Genomic DNA, 18465 nt, shown 5'->3' with positions numbered 1-18465 from the left:
AAGGTAGGTTTACTCGTCTATGATATTACGTAAACAGCTTACAAATTTGGGCAAACTATTTATTGTTAAACATCAATTATTGTGACATCAAAACCTTCTCCCACAGTTATTTTTTCATCAACAACCACGTGTAATATTATGTACACACATCATAATATTTTAACAATACAAATTGATGTAGGATAAGATAAAATTTCAACTTTTGCAACAAACTACACTGTTTATAAATATGTACCTATAAAATACCATTATTTCTGTTCATATTGCGTCTTCGTCTGTGTACTCTTCTCTCATCTTGGAATCTTTTCCGTAACATGAAGCGTGGATTTAGGATTAAGTATTTAGGATTCCATATGGATAAACGATTAACTTGGAAAACACATATTTGGTGTAAAAGACAACAAATGGACTTCAAGGTTCGTAAACTCAACTGGCTTCTAGGCAAAAAATCTAAGCTTTCGTTGACCAATAAACTCACACTTTACAAAGTTATGATCAAACCTATTTGGACGTACGGGATACAGCTTTGGGGAACGGCAAGTAAATCCAACTTAGCAATTATTCAAAGATTTCAGTCAAAGGCGCTACGAAGAATAGTTGATGCTCCGTGGTTTGTTTCGAATCGAACAATCCATGAAGATTTCAGAATACCTACAGTAATTGAAGAAATAACAAGAATTAGCAAGAACTATCAAGAAAAACTCGAAACCCACCCGAACAATATAGCCGTTAATTTGCTGGACAATAGTGATTTTCCCAACAGACTGAAAATTGTGAAAGTTCTAGAACTCCCATACCGATTTGTATAGTTTTAGTTATGACATGACTATTTAATTTTGCAAGATCTTTCACAGGGAAGATTCTTGGTCAAGACACTTATTTATATTATCCCTTTTACTAATTGTTCAAAGTACTGAACAGATTGTAAAATAAAATTAAGTAAAAAAAAAAAAAACTTTTGCAACAAACTACACTGTTTATAAATATGTACCTATACAATACCATTATTTCTGTTCATATTGCGTCTTCGTCTGTGGACTCTTCTCTCATCTTGGAATCTTTTCCGTAACATAAAGCGTGGAAGGGGGAACATCCTTTGGAAAATGTTGAAATACAAAACTCGATACCTCGTGGCCAATATTAGTAACAGAAGGTATGCGATGATAAACTTTCCATAAATTTCTATAGACACGTTCATGTTGTTTTCATTTTCTGTCACTTTTGCGTTCTAATGTTTGACGTGGAAAACAAAAAACAAACAAAGGAATCAGCTGATTTTAATTCGTGATAGAAAGAAAACTTTGTTATAAAGATTTTTACCCGTCGAGTTTATTTTTGACCATGAACACTAACTTCAATATATATAATATTATATTATTAAACACACGACTGTCCAAATAGAATGTTTAGTAGACTTTAATAAGAGTCGTCTACTGTGTGAATACATCAACAAAATTCGAATTTACACTGTATGGTTTAAAAGGAATTACGTTTGTGACCAGATATTAAACCATAGAATAAACACACTCTCTTTAAACTTACGTTCTTATAGGTTTTTGACAAAACAGTTTTAGGCAATTTTAAGAGTTGTATCCGTTTATGTAAAGGATGGTTGGTGTTTTTTATTCTAGTATCATACACTTATGAAAAATATTGTTATTAACGAACACGACTTAATTATAATAACTGATAAAACGATGTCTTTTTCTCTGGATGTATATTCCAACAGTGAAGCAAAACTCTTAAAATCAGTCCTAAAAAGGAGGTAACATTTAGTTGACGAATCGTAAATCATTATCTTAACTAAACAATATGTGAAAAAATTAGCCTACGACCATTTTCATATAGTACACTTTGCTGGAAATATTATTCATTACCTTAGGTTGGCAACACTGGTAATTTCAGTCCAGTCCAGAAGTGAGTCAAGGTAGGTTAGTGTCGATGACCCAAACAACAATACTTCTACCCTTTCATTTCCCTCCAAGGACTAAACTGGGAAATCGCACGGTTTGTGACTACTTGTCCGATTTCTATGTTTAACCTCGAATTTATTATATAGTACATAATACACTATCGATACTAAATAGTACCTTATTTAATTTTGTTGTTGTGGAAAATAAGTCTTAAGACTGCTGGGATTTTAAATCCCTACAATTGTGTTTAAATTATCACTAGAGGTCGACCAGTGGTCAAAAACTTGACCAAAAATGTGTAATTTACAGACTTCTCTATTTTTACCCCAGGCTGTAAATAAAACATGGGGTTGGAATAATTTATTCCATTTGTTTTGGTTCTTTGTATATATTCCGTTGTTATTTCTTCACCAACATGGCAACCCATAAGGTCCATTAGTTAATTTTTTTTAATTATAAATTCTTTTTTAGGCATATTTTAATTTATAAAGGGGTTCTGCACGTCTACAGGAAAATATCCATCGAACAGTGTGCATATATTTTCCCTGCGATGCACACTAGCTGAAAACAGGTTTTAAAGACACATGATTTCCTATAGATTAAGCATACAGTACTCCCTTAGTAGATTTGTGATCCTTATGGATCAGCCAAAGACGATTCTAAGTGCCTTGAGGCGTGTGTTTTTTGTTTACCATTTTTGATTCTTGTTATTTCGAATCTCGCTTAACCAAATAAAACAATCTGATCGTAAACAAAAATCTTCTCCTGGCTAAGTAACCAATAAGTAAAGCACGAATCACTAAATTAACTCTAAAATAACAGAAACATATTTCGTTGACGGTTTACACTACCGACCTGTGTCACCAGCATGAACTTGACATGAAGAATAATCTATGGGTTTTACAATGGGATTAGAAGTCCACTGTGTTTTTTTGGTTAGTCTATGTACATAGTTTCCTGAGAAATGGAATCAAATGCAAGTTAGTTGGTTGACTTAAATAAAATCATAAGATGTCTCACATAATAAAGAATGCAGTAATTCTTCGTGATTATGCACATCCTGAACTATGTTTTACTTTACACTTTGCATTTGAAAGTTATGGTTTAAATCGCCAGTGGAAATTTCCGAATAATTTACTATTCGTCTCCTTATTCGTCCAGTTTAATGCAGTACCTCTCTCAAACCAGTTATTCAAATTTATTTTAATAACCTGCAATCAAAAGGTTGGCAACCATGAGCAAAACATCGAACCTAACCTCAAATCGTCTGCTGAACAGCTGATTGTTGTTTGTTTGTTTACCTTACCACCAACGCCCACAGATCTTAAAATTAAGTGACAGTTATGACTACTTTCAATTATTAATTATGCCCAACAAGTAGCTTTAAGTTTTAAAGCAAGAAATGTATTCGCTTCCACGTGCCATAATATTGTTATTTTGACTTTGCAATTTTAGGGACTCTATTTTGCTTCTGTTCTTCCTTGGAGTCTCCATGTCTCTTTGGGTCTTGAAGAACGAAGAAGTATTGAGTATAAGGAAAAGGGCAATAGGTGCCTGTCTTTCCCCGAATGAAATAAATATGGAAACTACGAACATACTGATTTGATCTTTCCTGATATAATTGTTAATATATATAGTTACAGTAGTACATTCAGGTTCTATTTTTTCCCTTTGAATAAGACCACTAAAACTACTTTTAACATATGTGTCAGTATAAACCACGATATATTATGTATAGAAAATATCAAAGAATTGCAATCACTTATAAACTTGGACTCTGTGCCTTCTGTAAAGAGCGCGAAATTTTTGTTTTGGAAAACTAGGTTCGAATTTGACCAATCAGCAATGAATTATACTGTGTAGCAATAACACAACTCGGTAGTTCTGAGTTCTCACATATGTATAAAACAAGTAATAGGCCCTAGTCCTTTCAGTTTTGCTAAATCCCTTACTCAAACCCATGTGAAAAATCTTTTTGTACACACTTCCAGAAGGCATATAACTTAAGTAGTTCAGCAAACGCAAAACATTTAAACAAGTAAAATTAGTATTACAAAAGTTTCAAACAAAAACTCTAGTTTACTTTTTCATCTTCCACGTGCTTTTGCCCTTGAAGCATGCATAATTGAAAGATTAGTTTCCATTACCTATTATTCTCAGCCAACGACATCAATTAAAGATCCGGCCGTTAATTCCGCAGCCTGCAGGTAACTTGCGATTATCTTTTAGTTGATTTACAATCTGATTGCATCATTGTTTTATGACAATTGTAGCAATTGAGTAAGAAGAACCTTGTACTTGACTAAAGCATTCATCCGGAAAGCCACGTGTATTTCGATTATTTCCGGCCATTTTCTGCTTACTCTGTAGTAAAATGTCCGGTACGGTAGGTGTAAGAAGAGGTTTATGGGAAAAATAAAATAGGCCTAGATAGCAGTTTTAGGAAGGATTGTAATCAAAGACACTAAAGACAGCATTCGTGTTAATATATGGATACTTTACTTGCGTATCAAATACTGGTGAATGAAGAACAAACAAAATATTTGTTTCATTCTCGTTTATAAAACTAACCTGTATTTGTATTACCAACCCTAGCTTACAAAGGATATTATGTACTAATAAATGAAAGTAAATGATGAATAGTATGTTTAGGTAGGATAGAAACAAATCACTGTAAAATATTTGATAATAAATTGAACAGATATTTTTAGTTTAACAATACATTTTTATGTGTATTGTTCCTTCAAAATTCAGTGGGCTTTATCGTAATAAATCTTCTTTATACCCAGATTAGCCATCTTCTAAAGATCAGTTGGAAACAATTTTATAGTATTTTTCTGTTTGTTATTTTATATAGAGGTTTTTTAGGCTCATTACATATTTTCGAGTTATAAATCTATTGTTGCCAAAATAAATTTATTTGTAAAAAAAACTGTTAAGACTGTTGAGTTATAACAAAAGAATAAAAACCTGACAAACTTCAGTCTTTTAACTAGAAACACATTGAATTGTCTTCCACGCTATCCAGTCTCTCCTAATATTAAACAGGGCACTTGCTTCGGATGTTAAAATAAATAGTATCAGAAGTATAATTCCAAATTAGATCAAAAGCGTCCACTAAAAAACTATCCATTTGGAGTCACACATGACAGCCAATAATGTTTAACAACACAATCAGCTGTTTTTATTCGTCGGGTCATTGGCAGCACTGGAGTTGCGTCCTTCTCCACAATGGGGAGTTGAACAACAATGGATTTAGTTCACCCCTCGAGCAAATCCTTCGAACTATTCGTACTAAAACCTGTGAGTCAACTGTTTATTTAAGATAGTTCAGAAGAAATTCACTGTTAGTCATGACATAACTATGAGAATTTGGGGGTTTCATGAAATTCATTTACCCTATGATTGTTTGTAGCTGTTTTACAATTTAACAGGCAATCGTCGTACGATTACATTTTGCAAATGCAAATGTTTTGTATGTTTTTATGTTCGTAAATCAACCACATAAAAATACTGGATTGAATAACACATATTTATCCAACTAAAATAAACTAGTCACCCTGACTATTTTAAGGACTGGAGACGGAATAAAAAGGTACGTAACCTATCATATCATTCGTACATCAGTCCTGGTGGCAATAATTTTAAAATAAATCATCATCCAATAAAAACTGTTAGTTAAGAATAATTACTTGTAGTCGAAAGACTAGTAAAGTTCAATAGTATTATGACAAGTCAGTGGAATTTAGATATTTTAGCTATCAAAATGGCGTCCCCATCATAATTGATTGATTTATTGACTTGAGTTCATTCGCAGGTTATAATATTTAAGAACCTTATCCCTGACAACAACCTTCGGTCCCGGGTTCAAATCACCAATGAATTGATCTCAAAGCGATAATGCCGCAACCCGCAACCCCCCAGTCTAAACTAACTGAATTAATGTAAACAACAATTCCGGGCTCGTGCATAGCGTCACAAGACAAAAAACTATATAAAACGCAGTTAGTTATTATCAATGTTTTTTATCATTAGGAGAGTAAAAGTAAAAGTACACTAATTGAAAGTAGTTTATCGAAGGTAAGACTTTTCCTAAAGAGGATAATCGCAAAACATGCGTGTTTTGCGCATGTTTTACGGGACAATGTGTGTTATTGCTTCCAAAAAGCAGTTTTCCGTCATATGCAATTTTAATTAACAACTACATGAGAATTAAAAGTCCCCTGTCCTACCAGATGGTGGGGTAGATTGTTGAAGACAGGGAATATTCCGTTCCATCTGCTTAATCCTTCTAGTTTATTCCCCAGACCGCCTGGCGCCGCGCCGGCGCGCCATGAGGGCGGAGCCCTATTCATCATTTGAGACAGCATCCGAACAAAAAACGTAGGAAAGTTCCGTCAAATGGCCTAGCGTGGGTTTGTTTTAGATTTAGAGGTTAGACTGAGGGATTTTTAATCATAGCAGGGATTTTTATTTTCCCCAGGGATTTTTACACCTTAGTACTTAAAATTCAATTGAATTTATTTGATTGTTTCAGGAGGGGTGACAATAATCTATTCCTATTAGTGTATTTATTAATTTTAAAGAACTCTAAATCAAGTAAGAACTAACCAAAATATTATTATTCTTGTTTATTATGTGGGATGAAAGTAAAAATTCTTGGTATAAAAAAAATGTTTGTACTTGAAACGAGTCACTATTCCTATCTAGACTAGAATAACTCTAGTTATTCAATCCTATATTATTGGATTGTTATTATCCTTATTGTTATTATCCTATATTATTGTTATAGGCTTATAACAATCGAGCTTAACTTTATAATTGCAGTAACTCTTAGAATTGCAGGGCTTCAAGATTCTATTTGTAGGGAAAGGTTTTTTTCTAAATAGTAAGAAGAAAACTGTAAATAAATAGATGTGGATTTTTAATAAATATAGACCCGGTAATTCATAAGTCTCGGGTTATTCTAGCAAAACAAATTTTAGGGATTTTTAGGGAAAACTGGGACGAAAAGGGATTTTCAGAGGGCGAAAGGGATTTACCCCAGTGGGTGAACCTCACCCGCACCCTTCACATTCTTCAGTTAGTTAGTCTACAGGCGCGCCCTGATGATGATGTGTAGTGCGACTTCCGAAACTTTCAGTAAAAACCCAGTGACTTTACAATCTATATTGGTTCATCAGGAAGTGAATGAATTCAGGACTCCTTTTGCAAATAAAGGATAACAATGACGAGTAAGTTATGAATTATTGTCAACACAATTTATTATAACAAGTAAGTGACATTTAATACTGCTAGCATTGTATATTGAAACTGCTTGTAGGTTACTCATAGTAAGTTTACCAATCGTTCAACTCATGGTTCAACCTATGTTTTAATTCCATGAACACAACTTACTGAAACAGTTGTTGAACTCCACTCAAAGTTGTGATTGTGCAACTCCTAATTGCGAATTCTAGAATCGTAGAGTTCCAAACCAATGGGTTTGTTATGGTATGAAATTTTTAGCCAATTAGCTTTTATGACTTATTATTTTCGACCGGATATTCGTAGTCATGGTCACTGGATTTACGTCCGAATAACCGTGGTGCGAATAATCTACGAAACATGGGTTATATGAATTCTTGTTCTCTAAAGTGGTGATTTGTGTACCATTTAAAAAATCATCTTTTAAAACAATCACCGTACCTAATTGTATCAAGTTGTATTCTCCGTTCTACCGTGTATTGTAAACACTGAGTGTGAACTTTGTTCTTTGATTGTAATTCCACCAGAGAATTTCAAGTAATTATCATATGGGTCGTTTCATTTTGTAGAAATATATTTTAATTTGTGAAATAACATAAAATAAATAGTGAAATAAGCATACGCCGGGGAAGAAATCTGAGCAAAATACACCGGACAGACTAGTCCAAAATAATGGAGAATATTGTTAAGTGTAACTATATGTTGTATCTATGTTGAGGATTACGTAATCATAAAGTAATTAAAAAGTGCCTAAAATATTATTATTTAGTATATCATATATATTAAGTAGGCCTATATTACTTATTATTAGTGAAAATATTTATCTCTGGCTCTTATAGTCAATCGTGAAACATCTTTTTGGTGGTTCGATTACATAGAACGATGCATATTAACTATGATCTTTAACTTTTTGTTTCTTGAATATCACGATATTTCCTAACATCTGGTTGACTAGGAACCGAATGGTTTCCCAATTCTGGATCAACCTTTAAATAATAATAATAATAATATAATAATAACCTTTAATAAGCTTACGTCTTTAAGAAACCATTTGAGTCATCTGAAGAGAATTTAAAGAGGTATTTAAGTCCATAATAGAACTACTAATTACTTTGACTATTTTTTTTTAGATAAAGCAATATAAGCTCAAATTGTACTATACACTTTAAAATAGAGAAAAATGCACAAACACAAGCGCACTGAAATGTAACCAGATAATATCTATATAAATAAAATTAAGAGTTTTGTCTGTACATTGCTCAGAATCATAAATTTTTAGGTTTTTTTTTACGTTTTATACATTAAAGAAGCCGAAACAAGTCTCGTCTAAATTTCTGTCTGTCTGTCTGTCTGTCTGTAACACTCAAGATGGCATTTTACGCAATCTTCTCCAGGAAAACGAGAGTACCCATCTTTATCCAATTCATTTTAATGTATTCACTGGATTGGCGAGAGTGTCTTTAGCCATTAAAATATGCCCTTACTACTTTGTAAATAAAATTACGGACGTTCAAAAATTCAGTTTTGTGCGATTTTTGTCAAGTTTTCGTCAAATTTTTATCACATAATCATCTATGAAATAACGAACAGCTGTTCGGATCAAGATTATTTTTTCTAGCTGTCACTGATATGTTTACAAATGTTGTTTACAAATACCGCAACCATTTCCGATCACGTTTTGAAAGCAAATCCCAACCAAGTGAGATTAAAAACGTTTTTCTTACATAATGGATTTAATTAATCGCAAGTAGAATAATAATTTAGTGTAACCGTAAATGAAATTAAATAACTAAGCATCATCCAGGTCAGGAACCAGATATTCTTTATGTATAAAATTGTTCTTGAGTTTTGATAACCAGAAAGAAGACCTAGAATCAGTGTTGTATAGGGCTGGGAAACTTAAATTTATTAATGATCGTCACCAATAGCTTACAAACAAGGTTTCCACTCATTGACGGCGCTTCAATGGTGGTTGTGTCAAGTGAAAAGTAAAAATTCACAACTGCAGTGGGTGATTGCAACAGAGTTTTTCCAGCATGTCTGAAACTATGCAAACCAACTGCTGTTCTTAATATAAGAAGGTTTCAACTGACTACTATAAGATCCCCGGGCGTAGAACGGGCACACAGCTAGTACTAAGCTAAATAACCTCCGAATTTACTACCATAATGTGTAAAATAATCACGCAATCTGGATGTTATTATTATTTAACTTAAAACATTGTCGATCTTCAAAAATATTTGATCTTGAAATAGTTTTCACTCTCTGCAGCCCAAAAGGCTCTTAACAACCACTAACCAAAACTTCCAAATTCGTGACGGCAGCAAAAATTGCTGTATTTAAACCATTTAACGATTTATTCCTCAATGATGTCAAATCAAATCTAATCTTACACAATCGTTAATCTAATAAATCTATAACATTAAAGGCGTAGTAATTATGCAATGCTGAAGGTCTCGTCAAATGACGCATGAATAGTATTCCAGTCAGCGGCGAGTGTAACGGCATCGCGCATTGCTTGGTGCTCAATCGGCGCAAACATCTGCGCAAGACCGCGATATGCTAATGGCTAGGCGAACTAGGCACTGCAGATGCAAATGGTACAAAGCCAGCAAGGTAGATCGAGCAATAAATGGGAAATGGGAATCGTATAAGGTAACGCGAGTCTTCGAGGGTTACAGGAAATCGAATAAAGGACAGATGAAATGAGACAAACCAAATAGTCATAAACGATATTCTTGGATTGTGCGACCTTATAAATCGAAACATTTGAAACCCCCTAAATATCTAGATCTACGTATACTATTCAGCATGTGTTGTTCAGGATGAAAGAGAATGAAACACACCAAGAGGCAGGAATGAGATTTTCATTTCATTGCTCATTAAAGTCGTGGTGTTTTCTGGTAGATAAAGTCTCCCAAGTGATCATATATGGTGTAAGCCAACGAAAGTTTTTCCGATTGAACTACGACGACCCCCCCCCCCCCACGACAAGTCATATCGTTGACATTGTCATAGGAACAATCCTTGTAGATTCTATGAAGAAATCCAGATGCAAAAAATAATAAACTTGCTAAGTTGTTTGTATTCCAGAGATAAATTGCGTGGTAAAAATCATTTGTGTGTGATTTATAAAAAATTCAGGGTACACCATAAAACAACTTAAATATTAGGTTCAATCAAGAATATTAAAACCGAAACTGTATGGATCATAATCATAAGCAAATTATGTCACTGGCTTGAAAGCACATAGATCCAAGAGAGCGGATAGTCTGAAAGTAATCATGTTTATTGATATTTCAAATCAAATCAAATCAAAATTTTCTTTATTCATTATGTACACATAGAGTACAGAATGGCGTCAACAAGTACTATTATAAACTAGTAAGTACAAGTATATATAATACAATAATAAATTAAAATTATAATCACTGTAAGAAATTAAATTAACTGTTACAGACGACATATGCTTAAAGAAAATCATTAAAACCGTACAAAGGTTTAACATTAATAAATTACTTCAATTTCTTTTTGAAGGACCCAAAATCAGTTATACCTACATTTTATGTTGTCTGGTAATGAATTAAAAAATTTGATGCCTGGATATGTTGGCTTCTTCTCATAAAACGTTAGCTTATGTCTATTAAAACAAAAATTATTCTTATTTATAGCTTCATATCTGTGGTTAAAACCTAGCATACAATGACTGTTTTGATTTTTTTTTTAATCCACAGAATTAGATCATAGATTAATTGGCTGTAAACTGTCATTATTCCTAAATTAGAAAAATGTTCTCTGGCTGACTCAAACCACTTAAGTTTCATTATTATTCTTATTGCTTTTTTTTGTAATATAAGTATCATGTTTAAATTTTTATTAGAGGTGTTGCCATAAACCGACAAACCAAAAGAGACATGAGAGTGCACAAAAGCAAAATAAACTGCTTTAAGGGTTTTAATATCACAAAATGGTGATAATTGTCTAAGAATGAAAATACCTGTTGACATTGAGATTTATATGGAACTGTCAAAAAACTTCTACACAAACTGTTGCGGCTATCGCTGTAGACATTCAGGCCAGTGACGGTGACGTCATTTTTATGTTTAATATCCATACCGTTTTGGATCTTATATTAATGGATTCAATGATAAAATAAGATATAGTTTGAGACGATAAAATTGAACATTTTGAAGTCATTACGGTAGTAAATTCAAAACCAAAATAGCCGCAAATTGATATACCTTTAATGATAGTGGGTCCTAGAGTCAACAACTGCGAATTAGCATTGTTATGATCAACACGCGCTGAAGTGTTGACAGGCACGCCTAGAAGTGAAGAAAAAGCTGCAAATTGTCTAGATTGGCGCGGCTGATGGAAGAAGAAGAAATTGCGACAAGATGCGATCTGAACGACATTCCAGCACGCCAGCTTTCACAGATTCCCTCAGGTGTTACTCTGTGTCCATAGAGGAAGCAGATTTGTAACGTACATAGAGTAAGAGGAAACCAACTTGGGCAATGGCAATGAACGTGCAACGGTGCAATGGACCTGTTTTGCATGAAATATTAGGTCATTGAAGTTAAAAACTTATAATAATCTTTTTATTGATTGTTTAGTAAATAAAAATGTGTATTATGCATTGTATAAATGGTGATGAGTGCCGGATAATTCTATAATTCGTCTTCTCTCAAGTATGAGTGAAGGATGAGTGTAGAATGGTGTGTGATGACCTGTGTAGCATTGTAGGTAGCATTTCATTAAATTAATTTTAAGTAGCAGGATGGTAAAAACCTCCATTGATTACATGAATACTACGCGCGTTTAGACACGATAATAGTATAATAGGAGGAGTTAAAACGTGCAAACAAGGAAAAATGGAAGATCCTCCTTTGGCAGATGCATCGAAAATAATTTATTCCTCGTACAATTTACTACGATTGACGCAAATACTAACTTATTTAATTACGAACGGAATGTATGTTTTTACCGTACTTTTACAGTAATAACGATTGATTGCTTGTGCTCAGCATTCTTCTAAGAAGATGTCGTAGGTAATCACTAGTGTTTTATAAAATAAATTATTTTCTACACTACGTATTTGTTAGCAATGTATCTATATCATAGAGTAGAAGAGATGTACACCTTTGTTGTTTGTTATTTACGTACGCTAAAACTACTTAATTTACAGGGCTGAAGTTTTACATAAATGTAGATCATGAACGCAAAAAGCCTATTCATGCCATAACAATTACCTAGGGTACGCTACGGGTATTTTGGAAGTAGGTTTCGAGTGGGCTTGATAACAATAATATGAAAAACCTTCATATTTTTCCTTTACTCTATTTATAGGCCTACTTTGATTGGTTTACATTTTTTTCAAGTTGGGATTTTATTTCGTAACGCAGATGATTGAAGAAAATCTAAGATAATTACAAAAGGTAGGCCTACTATTGGGCATTCACACATTCAATAAAATTATAAAAATTAGGTACAATAAAAAATATGTGAATATTATTTAGGATCAGGACCAGGAAACTATTGACACTAACGTAAAAGCTAGATCTTTCTAAGACCTTCTAAACCGTAGACCACCAGCTGATTTGGAATGGAAGGAACAACAATGACGACGTTATCTGATTTAGAAGGCAGTGGCAGTGACCCGGCCATTGTCACGGTGTCGCCGTGAATTTCAAGTTGAGGTTAGGATTTACCTTCTTCTTTAGTCTTCAAACGTCGAGGACATGGTCGGGAATGAAATTAGTAACGATTGATTACCTTGCAAAAACGATTACGGTGTTCCCCAAGGTTCCAGATTAGGCCCCATGCTGTTTTCAAGATTATTGCTATCATATTACAACGATTGGCTAAATGTGTTTGGAATTATTATGTTAAGCTGTATCGTCGCTGAAGTTCTGTTCTGAATCTAAAATAACTTCTTCCGCTACTTCTCTTATTGGAAGATTCGCAAAAAGGCTTCTAATCTAAGGTTACAATTACTCATAAATTCAACTCTCAGCAGATGGGTTGCATTATCGTTATAGCCCCGTGCAATTCAATATGTGCTACAAGTTGTCTGGTGTTTTCATTTTTAGTAGCTAGCTATGACATAAAAATATATGTATATATTACCGTAAGATATGCATTCTTCGACAGTCGCCGCTTTAGCGGAACGAGACGAATGCCTCTAACGAACAATAAATTATTAGACAATAGCCGTAGTTAAACAATGACTATAAAACATGAAGCAACAGACGAGACACGTTCAAACCGGTTGAAGTGCCTGTACAGTACCGCCAACCTATACAAACTACAATACAATATACATTACACTATATTAAATGAGTTAACACGTGACTACCAAATACTCATGTCCTAAAACTGACGACTGATTTAATGCAATTGATTAGGTTTATTTGATGGCAGACAAACTCACGATTTTTCGGCTAAGCGTAGTTCCCGAATGACATAACCTGAAACTAATCTGACTGAAGACACCGAAAAAAGCGCGACCAATCCTGACCTTAGCTTCTGCAGACAGGAAACAGCTGTTAGGTGACGTCACGGTCACAGCTGATCTTATGTCATTTTACCGCCAAGGACGTCTCGTCTGACCGCCATGATGTAACCAAACCTAACCTAACACAAAAATGTAAACATTGGAAGTTCACGTTGTTGTCAGTTGTCTTGCGGTATTAATGTACTTTTTCCAACCATAGATCAAAAGAGAAGAGTATACAAATTATATAAAATTGCTTGTCAAATAACTTTGTTCTTAGCAAACAATAATTAACAGTTAGTTGTTCACTTTGTTGTATTGTTTTATATTGATGTACAGTATAAACCCTCTAAATGGATTAAGAGCTACAAAATAATTTCTTAGTAGCCATGAAGAACCGTGGATTAACACTTTCTAAAGTAATCTATGTTTAGAAGCTTATGCTTTTGTCAACTGCAAGTATTTTAAAAACAATAAATCGAGACAGTTATGATTTTTTTCGTATCTTAAGTATGTTTTCTGTAATCTTACTGACAACTTTGATAACTGATGTAGTTCCAAAGGGACAGTTTTCAACCAAAGTAACATTGGGTTATCCTTAAAAGCATTATCTGTTAAATAACACAACTTCACCGACTACAATCTTAATCTTATGATGGATTTCCCAAGGTAGAAAGTGTTTTGTTTAAACATGCAATATGATGCTCTAATATCCATGTGTTAAGGATATCCGTGAAACCAGCTGATCCTATAATATCGTGAGAACAGCTGATTGTTCTCAACCGGTCTGTTACTAACAAGTTGTTAGGGTTTGTATGATGCATGTGGAAACCATTACCAGCTGATTATAACTATGAACAACTTTAACAGCTCAGCTAATCTACCTATGTTAGTAAGCTAATGAATTCAGATACAGCTCCTTAGACCTGTATTGATGTTTCACAGACTTTAAAATGTATTTACACTATGACTATCAAATTAGCTACATCCTTTATTTTATTTTTGGTCCCTGATGTCCCGGGTACAAATCCCGCTAATCACAAATGTTTTTTATGTCAGTGATAACACTGCGACCCCTAGGCCTAAAAGGAATGTGAACAACAATTCCGGGCAACCTTGTAAATGTGTCACATTATTATGCTTCATTCCTGTTACAACCTCTGTTTTGTCCCCAGGCAAGTCCCAAAGTGTGACAGTCACGGTGTCCGAGGGACGATGTGATCGCGGACCTCTAGACTCTGCCCTCTCCTTCTGCAGCCACCGTCTCAGGCGGGCATTCACCAGGAAGAATCTGTACAAGAGGGTGAGTCCTAGATCAAGTAGTCGTCATTTGAAGTACAGTAGCTGTGTTGCAATTCCATGGAAAAAGAAGCCTGGCCCTGTAAAAAGTGGTAAAACCCTTGAGAATTTTATAGAGCTGTAACATTGACAGGTGCAGTGTGTCCCCAAACTATTTTGGCATCGTTACTAGACGAAATACAAACTAAAATATAGTGTTAAAAAAATCAACTCAAAAGTTCAGCCGCTGTTTTGTTGGCAGCTGTATTTTTTAGTTTTGGAATTGTTTACACATTTTAGTTTGTCTTTAGTCCCGTAATGATAACTTAAAAGTGTGATTGAAAGTTTGGGGACACCCTGTATATTCTTGACAATACCATCAGGCTAGATTTAGTTACTGTGGGTTGTGGGTTATTGTGGGGGTATGTGGGTATTCTAATCCAAAAGTATCTTCAGGGATATTTTCTTGGAAATTTTGTTTTTTAACGGAGATTTTTCAATAAAAACCCATAAAATAACAGAAAAATTAAATTTCCAAAAAAGGGTTATAACAGTTTTGTATGTTATAGTCTTTTAACTCCTAACAAAATTTTATGTTTTAACCCCATCACTGTAAAAATTACGGCTCAAATGTTATTGCATCTTTTGTGAATTTTCCCATAAAAATCATAGTCACTCCCACCACTCACCCATAATGAGAGTTGTTGACGAGCTAATCAAGGAAAGTATGTGTCAGATTGCTGATACAGTTAATTTTTGCAGGTACCGATACTAGGCTGGTTACCCAACTATACAAGTGAAGACGCTATCAGTGATTTGGTAGCAGGTGTAACTGTTGGACTGACTGTGATTCCACAAGGCATAGCTTATGCCAATGTCGCTGGTATCCCACCACAGGTAAATTACATGATTTTTTTATGGGGATTTTTAAGTTACAGTTCATCTCTGGATTTCTACTGGTGTCGACTTTTTTTTAATTGATAGCCGAATGACAAAAAGAATCTGAGTCCAGACTCAAACCTGCCACCTTCTCATTTGAAGATGACCACTATAACCTCTAGGCCATTCTGCCAATTTTTTATACTGTACTTAACCTGTAAACATCCTCATGGGCATTTACATCTTTTGGGGGTATGACATTTTTAAAGACTTATTTTTGCCCAGATCATGTAGATTTTGCTTTAAGAATTTCTATCGAAGTGACTATTTTATCTGTTGTAATTTTGCCAACTTAATAGTATATTTCGTACCTAGGGCCGAAAATGAGGTTTTGCCGGCTCGAGATAGTTTTTAAGTTCGAGACGAAGTCGAGAACTTAAATCGATCGAGAGCTGCAAAACCATTTCGGTCCGTGGTTCGAACGCTATTTTTCACCACACTATTTCCTATTACCACTATTCACCACTATAATAATGCACACTGATAGTCAACACAACTACAACTTCAAGGTTATGTGAAGAAATAATTTGAGGAATCAGCAAAAATAAAAATAAATAGTTGCTAGGCAACAGTAATGCTATGGATTTTGATTGTGTATTTAAAATGCATTCATTAAGTTAGTAAGGGGACAGCTGATTTTGCGGCCCCGGCCTGTAAAAACCTGCTCGGTCCCCAAATTACGATGACAGCTGGCATGGCCAGCAAAACGTAACTTTCAGCCACCAATTAACGTATGTAATACAGCCAAAAACATCATAGTGTGGTGAAAAATTATTTTTCAGCCAGCAAAAAGAATGATTTATTACCAAATTTGCTCCAAATAGTAAAAATCACACTCTAGAATTTAACCTAAAATTAGGAGAAAAATTAATTAATACCTGTGAAGTTAAATGTAACTGAAAATAAAAAATGTGCTTTATGTTTAACAATGTAGGATGAGCCTAAATGCTGGTTAAATACTCTTAACTTGACATTTTAATCTTGTAGAGAGCTTTCTTTTATGGACAAGTATATATTTTTTGACACGATTAAGAAATACAGTCTGCTTTCAATGATTCATGCTCTTTTCATTAATTAGGCGATTTAAAATATTACAGTCAACACAATAAATCAATTTTGTATATTAATACAAAAAACTTTTACTGTCAGTTAACTTTAACTTAACTTAACCTTATTATAACATTAACTTTATTTTTTTATACAATAAATTTTAACTGTTAATCTTTTATACACTTTCTCACTGGGACAAAAAGTATTTTAATCTCTTGCCTAACTATCAAAATTACAGATATAGTTCGGCCGCTTAGAAAGCGACCTGCGCGCTAATGCTAAACCAATGCTAGAGGAGGTCGTTTTCTTAGGCCCAGCGCACACGGTGTGACTGTTTTACAACAACTGTTGCAAACCAGTTGCAACTAAAACCAGTTTGCAACTGAAACAAAACTTCTGTCCGCACACGGTGTGACTGTTTTACAACTACAGTTGCGTCTATTGTGCAATCAGTGGAGTGTCAATTTAGTGCAGTTACGTTGTTTTAAAGCCTAAGTGCGCTTTCTATGTCAGATTCAGACGAAGAAGACGTTATTAGCTATTATCAATACCGAAGACAGCGATGGGTACTGAGAGAGCATTGGGTTCACCCTTATTTGAGGAAGAATGTTAGTCCTAGGCTGTTTGTAGCAGCTAGAGCTAGTCAGATAGGAAATTATAAACACTAAAAACACTATACGGCCGTCAAAATACCACCAAAATACCACCAAACACCACAAAAACACCCCGTGGTCTCATGCAACAACTGGTTGCTGCAACGTCGGGCCCACGGTTGCATGTGACTGGTTTCAAACTTTTTTTAAAATCACATACAACCGGTTGCGTCGTGTGCGCCTCCCCATTGCAATACATTGCCGAGGTCACAAAGCAGTTGCAAGCGCAACTGGTTTGCAACGAAAGTTGTAAAACAGTCACACCGTGTGCGCTGGGCCTAAGCGGCCGAACTATAGCATTGTTATTAATTCTTGGACAAATATTTAAAAATGTGAAGGAGCACTATGCAATATGGATACTGTGTCTGTTTTGCATCAATATTTTTGCAGGAGTTCTTTTTCACTGCTAAATTGACTCAATGAAATAAAAAACAAGTTTAAATTTGTTTTAATTACATTGGTAAAAGTTATGTTTTCAACTTTACTGCCATCAGTATAAATATTGTTTATTAAATTATTGCAAATATTTTCCATTAAGACACATTTACACGAGGCCAGTTGGCGGGCAGGTTACCTGCCTCAAGGTGTCTTGAAATATACTAGAGGACACAAAACAATCCTGTCCTGTAACCTGCCTACTCACAATTACTCAATGAAACTTAAAAGCAGATTATGAACTTAAAATAAAGATCTATAAATATTGTTACATTGATAATGAAATCTCACAAATCATGTTGAGTACAATTGAATCAGTTTGTGGGTTCAAAAAATGATGAGTTTTGTTATAAGAAACTATCAGCCACTTTTCAGTATCACTAATCAATCAAAATACTAATTATTATTAATTACTAGCTGGCCCGACAGACGTCGTCCTGTCCTATTGTGGTTT

At 34.3% G+C, this 18465-nt stretch overlaps 1 protein-coding gene across 1 annotated transcript in view; it reads left to right on the top strand.

Annotated features, from left to right (window-relative positions):
- The window catches only part of LOC129001536 (sodium-independent sulfate anion transporter-like), a 67856-nt gene that overhangs the window by 37189 nt on the left and 12202 nt on the right, over window positions 1-18465 (top strand). The window contains exons 4-5 of the mRNA XM_054428862.1: window positions 14832-14959; window positions 15697-15831. Coding sequence (XP_054284837.1) covers window positions 14832-14959; window positions 15697-15831 — 263 coding nt within the window. The remainder of the gene's footprint in view (window positions 1-14831; window positions 14960-15696; window positions 15832-18465) is intronic.

The sequence above is a fragment of the Macrosteles quadrilineatus genome, unplaced genomic scaffold (genome assembly GCF_028750875.1).
Source record: "Macrosteles quadrilineatus isolate MER2022 unplaced genomic scaffold, UCM_ALF_1.0 Scaffold_8__2_contigs__length_117827958, whole genome shotgun sequence".
Lineage (NCBI taxonomy): Eukaryota > Metazoa > Arthropoda > Insecta > Hemiptera > Cicadellidae > Macrosteles > Macrosteles quadrilineatus.
Note: the sequence above shows the minus strand (reverse complement) of the source record. Positions and strands in the feature narration are given on the sequence as shown.